At 45.2% G+C, this 17,598-nt stretch overlaps 3 protein-coding genes across 15 annotated transcripts in view; 2 read left to right on the top strand and 1 right to left on the bottom strand.

The window, feature by feature from the left end:
• The first annotated feature begins 2,581 nt into the window (after positions 1-2,581).
• LOC111843848 (zona pellucida sperm-binding protein 4-like) lies at positions 2,582-4,422 on the top strand. The gene is made up of 8 exons (XM_072705887.1): positions 2,582-2,846; positions 2,927-3,114; positions 3,190-3,287; positions 3,361-3,524; positions 3,601-3,793; positions 3,865-4,012; positions 4,090-4,165; positions 4,234-4,422. Exons 1-8 carry the CDS (start codon positions 2,633-2,635, stop codon positions 4,344-4,346), a joined length of 1,194 nt encoding a protein of 397 aa, XP_072561988.1. The 5' UTR covers positions 2,582-2,632; the 3' UTR covers positions 4,347-4,422.
• Positions 4,423-7,398: 2,976 nt separating this feature from the next.
• Positions 7,399-14,515, bottom strand: krit1 (KRIT1 ankyrin repeat containing). 3 transcript variants are annotated; one of them, XM_023811755.2, is made up of 18 exons: positions 14,357-14,515; positions 14,049-14,118; positions 13,241-13,407; positions 12,736-12,892; positions 12,439-12,531; positions 12,201-12,330; positions 11,436-11,679; positions 10,763-10,878; positions 10,505-10,648; positions 10,257-10,413; positions 10,075-10,182; positions 9,734-9,890; positions 9,497-9,648; positions 9,235-9,401; positions 9,040-9,127; positions 8,709-8,915; positions 8,223-8,339; positions 7,399-7,692 (listed from the first exon to the last, which is right to left on the bottom strand). In XM_023811755.2, the coding sequence occupies exons 3-18, from the start codon at positions 13,340-13,342 to the stop codon at positions 7,606-7,608; spliced, it is 2,226 nt and encodes a 741-aa protein (XP_023667523.1). In that variant the 5' UTR covers positions 13,343-13,407; positions 14,049-14,118; positions 14,357-14,515; the 3' UTR covers positions 7,399-7,605. The 3 variants fall into 3 exon arrangements, with proteins under 3 accessions (XP_023667523.1, XP_023667524.1, XP_023667525.1); XM_023811756.2 differs by having other exon boundaries at positions 14,049-14,142; positions 14,357-14,513; XM_023811757.2 differs by lacking the exon at positions 14,049-14,118 and having other exon boundaries at positions 14,357-14,513.
• Positions 14,516-15,499: 984 nt separating this feature from the next.
• Positions 15,500-17,598, top strand: part of ankib1a (ankyrin repeat and IBR domain containing 1a) — a 42,440-nt gene continuing 40,341 nt past the window's right edge. For 4 of the 11 annotated variants that reach the window (XM_072705917.1, XM_072705916.1, XM_072705907.1 and 1 more), the window contains exons 1-2: positions 15,503-15,713; positions 16,239-16,528. The gene's annotated coding sequence lies outside the window, so the exon portion shown is untranslated. Of the gene's footprint in view, positions 15,714-15,743; positions 16,111-16,238; positions 16,529-17,598 lie in introns of those variants that run through there. The other 7 variants (XM_072705909.1, XM_072705910.1, XM_072705913.1 and 4 more) reach the window with 6 other exon arrangements.

Raw genomic sequence — 17,598 nt, 5'->3', positions numbered from 1 at the left:
GGTCCCGGCCGGGTCCCCGCCTCTCAGTCTCCTGGAAAGGAAGGGGACACCTGCGCCGGGGTCGTGTCCCACCCTCCCTGCCCCCTGGCTCCAGCTAGGCGGTCACCTGCGGGGCCAATGGCTCCAGCTCGGCGGTCGCCTCCGGTTCAGCCTCTGGTGCCTCGTCGGCTACCTGCGGTCCCGCCTGTTGTGCCTCGTCAGCCGCCTGCGGGACCCCCAGCTCTGCCTCGTCGCTCACCTACACCTTGACCGGCGGCGGCTGCGCCTTCGCCTGCCGTGGCTGCTGCTCCCTCCTCCCCTCCCCCTGTGTCCCCTTCGTCTTCCTCCATGCCCCCTCCGTCAGTCCCTCCACCTTCCTCCTTGCCACCTTCGGCGTTCCCTCCTGCTCCCCCTTCGCACGTGCCGAGGGTCCCTTCGGCTCCGGCCTCGCGGTCGCCTGCAGCCCCTGCTGCTTCCGCCCCTCTCCTGCCAGGGTTCCCTCCGGCTCCCCGTTTCCCCCCTGTCTACTCATTAGTCATGGTGCCTTAAGTTACCATAGACACCGTCAACAGACAGGTGCTTGTTTTTTGAAAACCAAGAAAAATAATGCTGATAAGAATGGCTGCTTATTTATAAGTGCAGAGTTGAATGAATGTTAAATTAAATTAGTGTGCATTAACATAGGACTGTTATTAGACTGCCAGAACTACCTGTACCTGTTACAGGATGACTACGTCCCAGTTCAGCGACTGGAGTCATCTAAGGCTGCATTTCAGGGAGTGAATGCGTCACAGCAATGCAACAAGGCCGTCTCATTTCAAAGGCTTCGTCAAACGTCGTCTATAAATGCATTGTTCTTTTTCCTAGTTGGATCCTTTGCAGCCCAACATAACCCAAGATTCACTGCATGGACATTTGAAGGATGCAGCCTACAAAGGCCACGCCAGAATTCAGACACAACCAATGTTCCACTGCAAACTGAGCATCCCAGCGGAATTCCCTTATACGGCTGCTCATAAACAGGCCTTACTGCATCTCTATTGACCCCTGGTGGTGGAAAGAAGCATGTCATCTCCAGATAATGCTGTCAGGTTCATTTACTGGTAGCGCCCTGCAGTTTGCTGATTTGGCAGATATGTAACGTAACGAAGTTTTAATACTTTACCAAGTAGGTTTTTCTCCGGATTTGTACTTGACTTGGGTGTTTTAAGTTGTTGAAACTTTTACTTTCGCTTGCCTGTATTTCCGGGCTAAATAACGACTTTTACTGCAATACTATTGCATACAGAGCACCTGCACGATTCTGGGTAAAATATTAACCACGATTTTTTCCCCCCACTCAGAATTAAGATCTTAATATTCTCTCACGATTCTTAAATAATATATTTATTATTATTATTTACTACTACTACTACTACTACTACTACTAATAATAATAATAATAATAATAATAATAATAAAAGCAGTCAGCGGAGTTTCTAGTTATTGAAAAAGATCAGGGGGTAAGTTTACCTGGGGCTTGACCTTTTTGTTTTTGAAGGAAGATTGGCATCGGGGCTATAAAATAGTCGGGGCTGTAGCGATCGGACCTAACTACGCCCATTGTAGTAGGCTATATTCGTCACATATTCTCTTGATGAAGGTGGAATAAATAATATGCATCAATATTCAAAGTTAGACCTATTGTAATAATGTTAATGATTGCATTTTACGTCCAGCCATTTTCTGTATCGGAGGACGAGGATTTTTAGTTGCCTCTTTAACCACCTGTAAGCGTTGAAAAGTACTTGCCCACCAAATGTTAATAATTTTTTATTAAATCTGTCCCGTAAGTCCATCTTTCGTTTTCCATATCACGAAAAAGTCGTTCCTCTAATCAGCGCCAACAAGCTCGGCGACTATTTCAACGCTTCTTAGTGTGGAATTTGTACTTTTACTTACGTATACCTGAGTACTTGTTCCACCGCTGGTTTTGTCCACGGTATATACAGTATCATCAATAAGATTTTGCTGGTTGGCCGTAACTGATTATAGAAGCATACGGATGATTTCATGTGAACTGATGTGAATCCGAGTAATTTTCCAGCAGACTCACAAAATATTTTTATTACAGGATCACTTTAATATTTGTACATTTGGAATTTTAATGCAATTTTATATGAATTGAGCAAGGGGAGATAAATATTTTTTTTAGTATATTGTGAATTTATATTCAGCAGCCTGATTATGACAATATAATTTTGATTCCGCTTCCTTGTGTTGTTTTAACAAGTCACATCTTAGATATTCGGTTCAAATACAATTCTGAGCAACTTCCTGCGATTTACGTATTAAACCGATTACTGAACATTAGTGAGAACGGAGGAAACACTTAACGCTATAATCACAAATAGCGCCGACGCTTTGTAGCGCGAAATACCTGTGATCTGCATTAAAAGCCATTTTCTTAAGCCATTTACATCGCGTGTTAAGTAGATAGAGTAGAATCTATAAAACAGCGGTGGAAATCGGTGGAGTCGGATCCAAGTCGGTTCCGGGCAACCTCGTGCGATTTACCTATTAAACCGATTACTGAACTTAAACGGAAATGGGGGCAAGGTGGTATTTAAAGAAGTGATTCAGCTTACCGCTCATTACCTTGTTCATTCTCATCATGGAGGCAGTTTGGTGGCTTTGGGCTCAGGCTAGCGTCCTGCTGGTTGTTTTTACCGTGTCTTTTGCCCAGCAGCTGGCCGTTAAGGGTGCTGCTTATGATAAATGCCAGGTGTATGAGAAAGTTCCCTGTGGAGGTCCTGCCATTAGCAAGGATGCTTGTGCAGCCATAAACTGCTGTTTTGATGGCCAGCAGTGTTACTATGGGAATGCAGGTGAGGCTGTGATGCTTTCCAGTGTGTGATCGTCCTGGCTGAACGTGTGGATATTGAAATAGCCATGCTTCTCCCCCCAGTGACCATGCAGTGCACCAGGGATGGTCAGTTTGTGGTTGTGGTGGCCAAGGATTCCACTGTGCCCCAGCTGGATGTGACCAGTATTTCCATGCTGGGAGGAAAAGCTGCCCCTTGCAGCCCTGTTGCTACTACAGATGCCTTTGCCATATTCACCTTCCCAGTGACTGCCTGTGGCACTGTGGTGAAGGTGGGTTGTTGCGTCATCACAAGCAGGATGTGGTGTGGAGGTGGGGATTTGGCTTACCTGTGGTTCTCATCCTAGGTGGATGGTGACTATGTAGTGTATGAGAACAGGATGTCCTCCTCGTATGAAGTTGGCGTAGGGCCCCTGGGTTCCATCACAAGGGACTCCCTCTATGAGTGAGTGGAGTCTTTGGCTCTGTAGCCCTACTTGACCTGTGTCTGTATCTGATGGCCTGGTGTTGCCTGGCAGGCTGCTCTTCCGGTGCAGGTACTGGGGCACTGAGGTTGTCTCCCTGGTGGCTGAGTACCAACCTATTGCAGCAGATATGCCATTTCCCCTGGCTGTTCCAGGACCCCTCCGGGTAGAGCTGAGGCTGGCAAATGGGCAGTGTTACACTAAAGGGTGTGATGAAGGTATGGTACAGCTGGATGGTCACCTGCTACTGTACCAGTAGGTATGTGGATGACATTCCCTTGCTGGTATCTGCAGGAGCTGCTGCATATACCTCCTACTACCAGGACAGCGACTACCCTGTTACCAAGTGGCTGCGGCAGCCTGTGTATGTGGAGGTTCGCCTCCTGAGTAGGACAGACCCCAACCTTGTGCTGCTTCTGGACAGCTGCTGGGCAACACCTGCCCCTGACCCTCTGAGCCTGCCTCAGTGGAGCCTCCTGGAAGCTGGGTAACTGGCAAGCTGGGGAACTTGGGTATTGGCCTTGGTGGTATCCTACCTAACAATGGCTGTGCACGCAGGTGCCCCAACCCAGGTGACAAGTACCTGACCACCTTGGTTCCTGTGGACGGCTCATCTGGGCTTCCCTTCCCGACCTACTACAAGCGGTTCATTGTGCAGATGTTTGCATTTGTGGACCCAGCCTCCAAGCATCATCTGCAGGGGCAGGTACTGGAGCAGCAAGTGAAGGCTGTTGGCCTGTGTGTAAATCTGGAATAATGCAGACCATGCTGTGGTCTCTGCAGGTGTTCTTCCACTGTAGCACAGCTGTGTGTGCCCCTTCAGCCACTGATAGCTGTGAGCAGAGGTGCTTCAGGAAAGGTGAGCTCCAGCCTGGCTTCTCTCCAGAATAGCTGTGCATGTCTGACTCCTCCCACTCTGCATTTCAGGTAGGGCTGCTGTACGCAAGGACTCCTTCCGCCACAAGGCTGTGGTGTCCAGTGGGGAAGTGAAGCTGGTGACCACAATGGGCAGATTCCAAGCACCAGCTGTCAAGTGGTGATGAGAAGAGCAGTGGTCACTAGTGGGTGCCATGTGGTCCCATAGCTGCTGTGCCTTAATAAAGGTGACTGACTGTACTGCTTGTCCTGTGGTCAGTATGCAACTGGCTTTGGCCCTATACCCACATAGTCCCTTAAGGGAATTGCTCAGTAATGTATGAAGCAGGTGTCTTGTGGGTTTTTTTTTTTTTTTTTTTTTAGCTGTCCTAAAAATGTGTATGCAGACTCCCAGCACCACACACCTCCATTGTGAGGAGCTTCCAAACTGGCCAACCATGATCACTGCCATAGTGGCAGGTTGCATCTGTAAAATACCTTCCCATATTGTTCACATCTGTGTAGACTTGATAGCCTATCCTGTAAATGCAAGTGCCTCTTGCTGTGACTGATCAAATGCTATCTAACCAGTGGCCGTTCAGTCAAGCACTTCATCCACGTGCTACTGCCCTCCCCCTACAGCTAGGCTGCTGTTCCAATGAGGGTCTTGTAAGCAGTGTTGGCATGAGTACTTCCAGTATTGGGTAAGCAGGGAGTAATGCTCTGGGACTGTCCTACAGTTGGTGCATTCCCTAAACACTTATATATAAATATATATATATGTATATATATTTATATTTATATTTGAGTTGGGTAGACACAAACAATTGGTGTCTGTTTTCAAAACCAGTACTGGCTAGAAATGTCATGTGTAGATCACTAGTGCATTAGGCTAACACCAAATGGGCACTGATACTGTTGCCACACTTTCTGGCATTCCTTGGTCTGTAATTATATACGTTCTGCCTTTGGGGGGGGGGGGGGAATCCACAACCTGTACAAAGCTAACCTGAACTGATTCCTTGCCCACCCATGTTTTCCCACATTCAATGCTTGATCTTTGCCAACAGAGGGGGCTGTTGCATTTTCAACTTCAAATCTCTCTGACTGTATAATTACCTCTTGTATACAAATGTTACCATTTTCAAATGTGCCTATTCATGCTTGTTTGAGTCCTATTGCATAAATAGACCTGAATCAGCCCATGAATTCAAGCTAAATGGATGCAGCCTTAAGTTCATCAGTGGTTTTCTGTAGGCTACAAATCTCTTCCCTCTTATACTAGTTGGTTGTTGTAACACATGTAGTTGGATACAAAGGCTACATTCACATTACACTCTTGATTGTTCAGTTCTATTTTGGTCATATTGAATTTGCCTATCTTGATGGCATACAATTACAAGTGACCTGTATCTGTAATATGAATGCAATTGTTCAAATGGTACTTCACAGGAACTACACACGTTCATTTCAGTTTCTGTGACATTCTCTAATTGGTACATTCCTTGATAAACTACATAGATTACATTTTTAATGGATTTGTGTCTTATGAAACATATGAAAGGTTAGCCTAATTATAAATTCTTAACTTATCTGCATGTGTGCCAATCGATTCCATTGCTCAGTCAATTGACACTACATGTTTACTTCAGCTGTGTTCACATTACCAGGCTGAAATGCCTCACATCGAACTTTTTTTTTTCCTTAATGTGATAGAGCTAATGTTTTGAGAACTGTGTGGACACAATCTATGCAAACTGAGTCACTATCTTATGCGGTCCTAGATCAGATACCTATTATAACTTACTATATATAATTTAAATGATGTATGTGCACACACACCAATCATAGGTCAAAACATTACTAAATTTGGCTGAATTATAAACGGCAGTAGATGGACTAAATGAAGAGCCGTTTGGGAGTCCAGAGTCTTATTGCTGAGCTGAGCCAAATGATCTGGCTCATTAAAAGCTGTCTGAATTCCCATCACTAAACCAGAGACTCTTGGTGGTTTGTTCACTGTAGCTATTTACATGGAGTCCCAGGTTTATTTTCCAGCCGATCATATGCTTTCCTAAAGCGCGCCCTTACAAGCCTCACTGGCTCTCACCACACAAGTATATTGCTGCAGCTGAGAGCCGAGTGCCAATAGGGAGGGGCAAAGCTGAGTAGGAGGGGCTTATTGTGAGGGGTAGGCGTGGTTTATAACAAGGGTTTGGGTATCAGATGATATCAGGCCCTTCATATTAAACCCCTCCCATCCTGCTCCACTTTTTTTTTTAAATGGACATATCTTAACAAGCGAAAGAACAAACGAACCAAATTGCAGGGGAGTGAATGTGAGCGTGTAGTTCCTGTGAGGGACCAATAGAGCAGTTGAAGTCACATTACAGACACAGGTCACTTGTAATTATGAATGTGAACCATCAACATAGCCAAATCCATTCTGAGCAAAAAAAGGGAATTGAACAATAAAGTCTGTAATGTGAATGTAGCCTTTGTATCCATCTACTGTACAATAGCCTAATGTGTTGTTATAACAGCCAACTAGGATAAGAGGGGAAAGAGATTTGTAGTCTACTGAAAACCACTGGTGAACCTAAGCCTGCATCTTAGTTGCTTAAACTTATCGGTTGATTCAGTTCTGTATTTATAATGTAATACCAGGATTTGTAAAAAGCAGAAAGACTTATAGTTGGACATAAGTCAACAGCTCCCTCTGTTGACCAAGATCAAGCATTGAATGTGTATGAAAAAATGTGGGTGGCCAAGGAACAAAAAAAATCAGATTAGCTTTTTATATATGTAAAATTTGCTGATTTTTAAAGAAGGCAGAAATTTTATAATTTACAGATAACAGATGTTTACATCTGGGTCAAACAGAAAAGTATTTCAGTACTGACTGGCACTGCAGCGGCCTGTATCACATAGCCGAATTTCTTGCTTAGCTGGATAACTGTTTGGATTTAAGGTACCTTAGTTTAAATTAACTTTATCTTCATTCACTTACACAGACTACCTTAAATCCAGCAAGTTATCCAGCTAAGCAAAAAAATCCACATTTGTGAAAAAGGTCTCAGATCTATCTGCCTGCTGGGGTGTCCATTTTGATACCCTTTCACAGTTTAACCTAATAAATTAATAAGTTACAATGCTCAGTATGAGGACAGGATGAAGAACAACCAAGGAAAACTATTTACATATTTCTCATCTGCATGAATGGTTCCGCTGTGCATATTGATATATTAGGAATTTTAATGAAATAGTTAAATACACATATTTACAATGTTCTAATTAAGACATAAACGCAAAACTGTTTTAAAATACAAGGAACACTGAACTGTTATCAGTATTAAATGAAAACAGAGGGAGGAAATGGGTGGTGACTAATTCTCATACATATTAAAAAATGCATGATTAGCAACACAGGCTTTTCTTATACAGTTATCCATACGCATTGTCTGATAAACCTCTTTCATTTGGCGTTATCTGTCCACTTAACTTCATTAGAAGCTTGACGATAAGTCCTGCCTGTGTAAAAAGAAAGAATGAATGAATGAATGAATGAATATTACAGGTGGTTGTGCTGCTAATATGAAGGATCAGTATGGGGATGGATCAGCAAACGCAAGTGCATAGAAACTCCCATGATAAATCGGACCTGTAGGGAAAGCATGCCAAAATCTAACAGCACAGCTAAATCATTTGAGAGTTAGCAGTCCCGATTAGAGACTTATTTTTTCCTCAGTAGCACTTACATCTCGAATGTTAGTGTTGCATGTCATCATTAGACTGAATTTTATTGTTGTGTATATTGATTGATGTTATTGGATTTCCGATTACATTTTGTGGCACGATTTTATATACAGTGTCTATTTCATGTGTTGAATGGCACTTTGATAATCACTTGGTGTTTTTAAATGTGCTTCACTACATATATTGTTGATTTAATGTAAAATACCCAAGCCATCTAGTTTATTGAAGTATCCTTGAAAAGTAAAACAGAAAAACTTCTAGGGAATTACTGCTGCAAAGACTAAGATTCTCCAAGACTTTGTTACCTGTTTGGTATGAACAACAAAGGTGATCTTCTTCTCTAGGCCATGGATTTGGAAGTATTGATCAGCTTGTCCCAGCTGCCACATAAAAGTGCCATGATCCAGACTGATGTGCAGAACCTGCATTTAAGGTATTAACGGTTAATTCCTCAAAGTATACATCTGAGAATTCGAATGAATTCTGATCCCATCTTGTTATTGAATATTAATTCTGATCAGCATTGGTCAGGATGAAATTAACCTTAACCTTACAATCAACAGGGGCTAGAATCCCCGATGTGGTGGGGGATTAAAGTCCGCTATGGAGAATGAGGGGGGGTAAAGTCCTGTGTTTTTGGTTGTATTATTGTTTTTATTGTAATTTCTTGTGTGCTTATTTTTTTTCTTTTAAAAGTCCTTAAAGCACTTGGTAAACTCTATGATTAAAACAAAACAAAGATCGATCAGTGATATTTACTAATATGGGTGTGCAAATTCAAAGTCAGGCACCTTGGTTTCCATGTTCATCAGATGCAGCCCCTTGGTGTTGACGGCGACATAAACACGGATGACCTTATGGTTGCTGGAGCTGGCCTTGGTGAAGACCTGTCCGGTGAAAAAGGCAGCGCCGTAGGTGGGGATGTCCCAGCAGTTCTGCAGGAAGAGATGCTGGAGATGATGCATCTCCTTGCTCACGCCTTCACTTGTGCTGAGAGTCTGCAGGAGAGCATAAGCCACATGATAAGTCAGCTTCCCCACCGTGCTGTAGACCTCCATGCATTAATTTCATTAGCAAAGCAGATCTGGAGCCAAAAACCAGGCCTTCAAACCTCGTACCGACCTTATATTCATGGAGAATCCTACTCGTCCAATGATGTGCCTTGCTTTTTACCTTGGATATTGGAACAATTGATTTGAGATTCTCCTCACTGTCAGAAACAAAACAAATAGGTTGGATTTAATTGACAAATTCACTACATAAAGGACATGCCATTAACGCAGAAGTTCCATGAGGGCGCCAAGGATGAAAGTTTACTTGAGAAAGCCCTGCTTGTGTTTTTTGCTCTCATAGTTTCCATAGATGATCTGTAGGAGAAGGCTGGCCAGGGTAATCAGCTTGCCGTCGGGCGATGGGTAAAATCCCTTGAGGAGACAGTGGCGTGCTTCGTCGAACAGCATGAGGATAGACAGCGGGTCTGAAACCTGAAGATATGGCAAACATGCTCATTTTGTCACATTTCATCACACTTTCATTTTGGAAGCGGAGCCATTTTTCTCAACGGAGCACAGCGCCTAACCTTCTTCTCCACGTCGAGGGGCAACCGGACATCCCTGCGCAAGAAGAGCTGAGGCAACTCCCTCTGGGGGTCCAGCACGGTCAGGTCGGCGACGATCTCCGTCCAGATACGCAGGTGCTGCAGGGGCTTGTGATACGGCTTTAACTGAAGACCTGGGAGGACAAAACCCGCGACTCAGACGCCCGCAGCGGCTCTCCGGGCGGAAGCAACCCAGAGCGAGATGATAACAGCACTCACTGAGGTTTTCGGAGCAGATCCAGATGGTGAAGTATTGCTGGGTGTCCTGCGACAGCCGCATGCCTTCCATGATCTGCTGCACGGTCGTGTTGTTCCCATGCTTCAGCTCCACGGATCGATAGGAACCATCCATGCGGTAAATGCGCACCTTTTCATACTGCAACGTGACAAACATACAGTATTACTCAAGTTACTATAAAAGTCAGAGTATTAACCTTTTAACACGAGGAATAATTTCTCTAAGCGTTTATATATACATTTTCTTCTGCCAAAGCTCCTAACAAATTTTCTGGTTACAATGTCATCATCTCACAGGGTTTTTTCCGGACGGAAAGGCTAACCGGTTTGTTGGTCGCTTCCTGCAGCAGCTTGACGGTCTCTTCCCAGCTGTTCCGTTTGTTCTCCTCGCACACTTGCAGCGGTGTCCTTTTCTGCTGGTCTTCGATGTGCTTCGCGACAGAAACGAGATTCAGCTCCTGGAGTACGTGAGCCGTGAGCGGGCGAAGGGGCCGAGGACACTTACCCTGTCTATTTCCGGGTGCTGCAGGAGAAGCTGCACGATCTCAGAATGCCCCCCACCAGCCGCAAAGTGCAGGGGGGAGCTCAGCTGCCCATTCAGCAGGTTGGGGTTACACTTTCCCTTCTCCAGCAAGAGCTTGGTGGCCCCCACCTTTCCATACCTACAAGGGAGGCCTTCGGTCAAAACTTATTTAGCCCGGAGGGGGCAAAGCATGCAGAGTAGGGATGCTTTGTTGCACTGGCCACACCCACCAGCAGGCGTAATGAATGGGAGCCCAGTGATCGCTGTCCAGCTGTTTCACGGAGAAGCCGCTGTCCAGAAGCTTGCTAAGGAGGTCTGTGTCACCCTCGCAGGCGCTACGGTGCAGCGGGAAATCATCCACCCACTGGCGTTCCCTGAGGAGATACCCCACCCTGCCCTTAGTGCTAAGGTATCTAGCTTTTCAATATGGAAGAATCCCACCCCCCCTTATTTTTTTTTTTAGAGGGTGCTGCAACTTGGGTCCTCACTTGTCCTCCGTCACGCTGCTCATGCTACGCTGCCACTTCTCGCGCTTCGGGATCTGGATTTTGGAATAGTCCGGAGCCCCCAGGCCAAAGTAGGGGTTGATGATCACCTTGTCCACCTGAGGGGTCAGTGCAGGTAACCGATGACATGGCATGAAAACCGGAAGCCTTCAGGCTGCACCGTCTCCTACCGAGACCTTACATTAAGCGCCAAAACAGGAGGAAAAGCAACTCTGGCCACGATGGAGATTTTAGAAATTTCAACTGGCACTTTTGGCAAATAGCTTCTTTAAAACATTAGGTGACATCCAATTAAACGACTTTAATAAAGCAATTAGCAGCTGAGTGTAGAGCAGAATCCTCACTTTGAGGACTAGAGCTGATACACCCCTATGTGTATGGTGATCAGACAGAAGCTACACATAGCAATTAATGAATTTGAGGAAGCACTTCTTTACACAGCGTATAGTTAGAGTATGGAATGGTCTTCCTGATAGTGTAGCACAAGCTAAAACCCTGGGTTCCTTTAAATCAGAGCTAGATACGATTTTAACAACTCTGAGCTATTAGTTAAGTTCTCCCCAAACGAGCTCGATGGGCCGAATGGCCTCCTCTCATTTGTAAATTTCTTATGTTCTTATAGTGATGTAAGATGGAGTGGGAGGGGTGCTCTCACCCGGTTGGTGTACTGCAGGTCTGATCCGTAGAGGGGGTTTTTGATGTATATGTCTGCCTTCTCTAGTGACATCATCTTGCTCTTGATCTCCAGGGCGGTGTAGCCCATGTGCATTGAGCCCTCGGGCTGCTTGCCGTCTGTAGAGTACGCAGGGTTGCACACGCTGGTCTTCACCCTCTCCACTGGGGAGGGCCGGAACAAGGCGGGGATGGCATGGGGCACGCTGTGCTGTTCGGCCAGCCACCTGGGCGGGACAGATGCGAGGCCGTCACATCATCGGGGGCAGTGTGTGGCTCAGTGGGCTGAACCCCTGTGCGTGTGATCGGGGGGTTGCTGGTTCGAGCCCTGGCTTTGGTTAAATAGTCATATGTCTTTCGGCCCCTAACCCCCAGCTATGACCCCCCTCCCCCCAAAGCTTGCTCTCACCTGTATATGTGTCTGTCTGATGGACAGCCAGATGGTATAGATGAAAAGAAAATTTCCCCACAGGGATTAATAAAATAATTAAGTTCCTGGCCAATGCCTCAATCCATTCAGGGCAGTGGTGGCCTAATGGTTAGGGAAGTGTGCTTGTGGTTGAAAGGCTGTTGGTTCGAATCCCCGACCAGCAAGGAACCCCCCCCCCAAAGCCCACTGCTATATCACATAAGGGTTAAATACAGGACACATTTTGTTGCTGTGATGTGTCACCAATGGCAATTAGTCACTTTCACCTTCATTATTATTACTATTGAAGTGACCCCTGTGAGACCGTGAGGCGCTTACTTGTCTAACGCCATGAGCATCTTGGAAGTAATGGATGAAAAGTGGGTGCTGGTCTCACTGCAAACCCGCATGACGTCTTGTAAGCAGTAGAAACTTGGACAGCCGGGGCTGTGCGTCAGCTTGCTGTTGTCTGTAATCAGACAGCAGTCATGGCGGTTGTCAAACGCTGCCTCCAATTAAAACGGGGCGGAAATTCTCTCGACTCCACGTTCTGCGGCGGGGATGCTTAAGGACCTACCTTTGACGTTAAGCGGCACTATGAACAAAGAAGCTTCCTTCCCGTGGTTTTCCCCGTCAAGAGTGAATTTCTTCATGTGCACAACACGCTTCCCTATAGCACACAAGCACTGTTAGGGGCTGCTTTTAAACCATCAAGTTACTCATTTGTAAAGTTGTTTGTCCCTGTGTACTCCCTTCACTATTCTTCCATTCAGAGTCTTAGGTTAGCATCTAATTGCTGATATTGTTTTAATCAGTGTCCTCAAAAGAGAAAGAGAGAGAATATTGCACCCATATGATTGAAAAAACCTTTTACCTATGAAACCTTGGTTATTGGATATGGGTTTGGTTGTTTCATCGACATAGTCCAAAATCGATCGGGACTTATCCCCATCAGCTTGTATTTTGGTTCCTAGAAGAACTTTCTTCCTTTTCTTCTCCTTTCCCTCCAAAGGAAGTTCGACCAAAAGGATCTAAAATATATAAAAAAAAAAACTTGCCATTAATGTCGATGTAGTGCCCTCTAGCGACACAAGCTGTAAGATAATATCAGAGGTGGTAATTTCAGGTCCAGAGAGTACAAATCCAGACCAGGATTTTGTTTCAACCAGCCAGTTAAGTATAAAGAGTCACAGTCACAGAGTACTCAACTGGTTGGTTGAAACAAAATCCTGGTCTGGATTTGTACTCTCTGGACCTGAAATCTCCACCTCTGGTTAATATGTATTGCATGCTATAAATCTAAAAATATACTCAGAGAATGGGAGTCTTCCGATTGACCATGAGATATCGTGATATTTAAACAATTGATTAATTTTTACCTCATAGGCTTTTGCTTTGTATTCTTTGGAGGTCAGACTGACTACATTCTTCGGACGGATGACAGCTACAAACACTTCTTCCAGGTTATCCTTATTGCCCATCTTATTGCTTGATTTTCAGTTTTTGGACATCCACAACACCAAACCTTTTCTCAGAGTCACCATGTCTGAAATTATAAATAAAAAACCCGTGGTCACACAACACACACTACAGGAGCGACATACTTTTCGTTAAATCGTAGTCATTACGGAATACTAATTAAATACTACTCAGTTTCTTTACTTGTTCACTAAATCTGTTTTATCATCACGAAGAATCCAGAGGCGTGTTTATACATATTATCGAGAGTCGTTATCACAACTAAAAGCTCATTTAGCACTTTTATTTAACATTTTATTAGAAGAACTTATGCCGGTATTCTGACGAGTTGAGCTACCTATCGAGACGAGCTATCGAGCCTTTCTGCGCATGTGCAGTTCCACCGTTTTGGGATTAGGGTTAGATTTTAGGAGTTAGGGTTAGGGTAGGTGTTTTTTGGGGTTAGGGTTAGGGTAAGGGCAATCGATTAGCGCTACGGTAACCTAACTCGACAAAGAAGCTCAACTCGTCAGAACACCGGTAATCCGTTATACTGGGGCGATGCATCGTTATCGATCCCGACCGGTGCACCGCCCCTTGTTTGTCCGGTTCAGCATGGGTTCTGCTGGGTTATTTGTTGGTTTAAAGAGTTATTTAGCCATGATTCTACATTAAACCTCCGAAACATCATGTCACAGATACACAGAGGATGAATCGGGCAAGACTCACCGCAAGCAGTCACACCCAGGAAAAACAGCCTTTAACACACACACACGGTCTGCATATTTACATCCACGATCTACAGGAGAAAATGTAACAAAAACTTTGGGGGAATGAAAAAAATACAAATCTGTGAGCTTCTAAACGAGACAATGCGCGTCTAGTTTCTATACTATTTTCTGGCGATGATCACGGCAGATACGTGTGTGCTTCCTGCCGTAGGAAGTCTGGGCTGAACCGTAGTTTAACAGCTAAAAAAAATACCAACAGAAGCCGGATCCGTCACTTCATCGGAAAACAGCATTTGATTACCCTACCTGTGGTTGCGGGACCGGCCCGCTACGTTTTAAAACCCCGCAGTTCAAGCCCCCAGAAATACGTCTCCATCCAGCGTTGTTTTTCTGTTATTATTAAGTTTTAGTTTCCAGCGTGGACTTCCGGGTCACGACGGGCTGTCATCGTGGGCAGACCCAGAACCAGCCTGGACCAGTGACGCCCGGGACCAGAATAGCACGGAGATGGTGTTTATCTCTGATCACATGTAAACGTGTAAGGCGGACATTTTTAATGCTGAGGATCCAGTAACAATTATTTGTCTGCCCTGAGTTGTAGCTTGCACCCACTAGTACAACAGGAAAATAGTTATACCACTTCGTTTTTTTAACATTTCGCACAAGCCCCACGAACCTGAGCAGGATAAGCGATCGGAGGTTAGATGGATGTTTTGTACAGATGTAGATAGAAACTGGTAGAAATGTCTGTGTTGACAGTTTGCGTAGAAACATTTGTGAAACTAAATGTATTGCTCGTTTTACAGAGGAGACTCATAATTATGAATTATTCTGCAGGTTACAAACAGCAGAGGAAGAAAGCTTTTCATTACTTAATAAATAGGTTTTTTAATAAACGCTTTTTAAAAATCATTCTGCACATCACGTGTTTTATGTGCAGAATCTATTTTGATAAAGGCGTCCCTACAGATCTTAGTTTATTTACAATGTAAATGAAACTACCCACATTGGTAGTTCATTTTGTGAAAAGGTAGTTGAAAACACGACACTTTTAAAATAATGGCTAAACAAACTGAACATATTTATGGTTCCCATGGCTATAATATTAAACAACAAAACATTAAAAGATGGCCAATTTATATATTTTTTTATAAATAGATATAGCCTGTAACGGTTTTCGACCCATGTTGACAAATCAAGATTTCTGGGGGTTCTGCCACGATGTTGCTATGCGCCATAATGTCTTTATAAAGTAATCACGTCGCCTTGTTGTTTTTAACCATACAGTACGCTCGTGGCTGCCTCTTCTGTACGATTCCTCACGTTCACTCACCCCGCCTACACGACTGCATGAGCCAATCATGGCGCAGGTGTGGCTAGCTTTTTGGCCAATTAAAAGCCCCTCCTAGCACGGTTCGGGGTCCCCGGACCGTTTGATTGACTGAAATTGCACTTCCGGGTTGGGCTCTGTGACGCAGCACTTCTGGTGTCGTGAACCTCAGATACAAAACAGAAAAGAAGCTGTCTTTGCTGTAGAGCCCAGATCTAAATGGGTGGGAGCGGCGGCCGAGCGATGTGGATTTAAGGAATCGAGGGTTAGTCCCATGCTAACAAAGGCAAGGCTTTAGTCGCCATATACTGGATAATCGAGAGGACTGACTGTGTAAGTTATTTACTGGTTAGGCAGCGTGTTTAGGTGGATGTCGATAGCAGAAGCTCACTGGCTAATGCAATTTACTGTGGCTGTTTCGTTAGCCAAGTCAGCTGAGACGTCATCGCGAAGCTGGCGGAAAAACAGCACTCAAGTTCGGACATATGCATTGGCACTGGATGTTTTGCTCGTAATTGACTGCTTGTACCTGATTGGGCTTCGCTGTTGGGCTCGTCGGCTTGTTCTGGCCGTGCACGGAGCAGTTGGCCGTGTGGTTTATTTGTGAGGCAGAGAGGAGAGAGGCGAGGGCGATACGTGTGCCGTCTCACACCATAATCACTGTTTCATGTCCCAGCTGCTTGGGTGTAATTTCTTCATGACAGTATTCTCTCCTTTATACGTGTGCATCGTAAGTCTTGCCACGCAGTATTAGGGTTTTCCTGCTTTGAATAACCGAGGCTCTGTGTTGTTGTTTTGGACGGAGTTCAGCGTTAATCGGGCGTGCGTGTCTCGGATCGTCTGCCTTCCCCCGTGCAGCCACCGGCTGGAGGCGAGCAGGCAGGCGCCGGGGCTCCATCTGAAACCCCCGGAGTTGCAGCCAGCAGACGGTGACAGAGAAAAGTCGGGCGTCCGCTGATCGGTGCCACGGGGTCCGCGCCAGCTGCACGATGGCTTCAGTGCCCGGTGCTGACACGGCGACGTTAAGCGCTGCCTCTCGGTGAAGGCGGATCGGGCTCTGGTTCGTGATTTAACCACGAACCGCGTCAGCAAGGCGGGGAGGAGACGGAGCTGAGCCCGGCCGGGTCCGCTGGGCGCGGGACCGCAAGGTGAGGTTCGGCCGGGGTGGGTCCGGCGTTACTGCGCACCCTCCGGGTGGTTTGTATTTATTAAGAGGCGTCTCATCCCTCTACATCCTGCTAATGCACTTAATAAAACAACCCGGTGCCCTTCCTCCAGCAGCAGCCATTGTACTTTCGGGTGTTTTCTGCATGTGTGAACACACACACAGATAAAGGTGTCTTTCTGCAAATCTCACCAGTTGCCTTCTTATAATTTCGATTAATTTAACACTCCACTATATCCACTCTTGTTGTATTTCATATTCTTTTCTAAATTGCGTCTGCTGTGGTGCCTTAAATGGCTGCATATTTTTAAAATCCATTATTCTGAAAACAGTGATTGAATTAAACGACCTCGTATGGAAATACTAATAATTTCATGGGCCTTTGACTCAGATTTCATTAATGTGTCTTGTAGGGACTCATCTCGTGATTTTCTATCCAGAATTGTAGAAAATGGGCATACTGATTACTGTGCAAACTGTAGTAATAATTTATATTTGAAGATAATGGGATATAGAGTAAAGGCTGTAATGTCATGGGCAGTGAGATTGGGCTTTCAGATGGCAGCAGATGTATTGGTTTGTAGTGCAGCCCTGCCTTTAATAATAGGGACCAGATGAGCTGTCCAAAAACCCATTTGAACTCAATTGATAAGTGCTTCTGTTTCTGATGGGGGTTTTGTCTGGGGAACCTTGTGCTGTGTTTCTGTTCCGCTGTGCCTCATTTGGACATGTACGCCAAGCTTTTAGTTTGTGATATAACCAGTGAGGGGTAAGCGGTGAGGACCGTGCTTATCTTCTTCCAGTCACCTCTGGGCACTATTCAAGTGGCAGACGAGCGGTCCTGTGTTGTCTCTCTGTTTCTGTGTGAAAGTGCGGTTACCGAAAAAAGCACCCCTCCCCAATTCATGACACAAATTGCCAGCTTCCTCTCCATGATCACAGCTCGGTTGCATCTCTACAGCTGTGTCACCTGCTGATGCTTCGTGGCCACCAGTTAGCAAAGTGGAGAGTTTGAAATAAGATGAGACGGTATGTTTGGACTGTGGTATAAAC

The sequence above is a fragment of the Paramormyrops kingsleyae genome, chromosome 23 (genome assembly GCF_048594095.1).
Source record: "Paramormyrops kingsleyae isolate MSU_618 chromosome 23, PKINGS_0.4, whole genome shotgun sequence".
NCBI classification, from domain to species: domain Eukaryota; kingdom Metazoa; phylum Chordata; class Actinopteri; order Osteoglossiformes; family Mormyridae; genus Paramormyrops; species Paramormyrops kingsleyae.
This window is presented reverse-complemented; position numbering and strand designations above follow the sequence as displayed.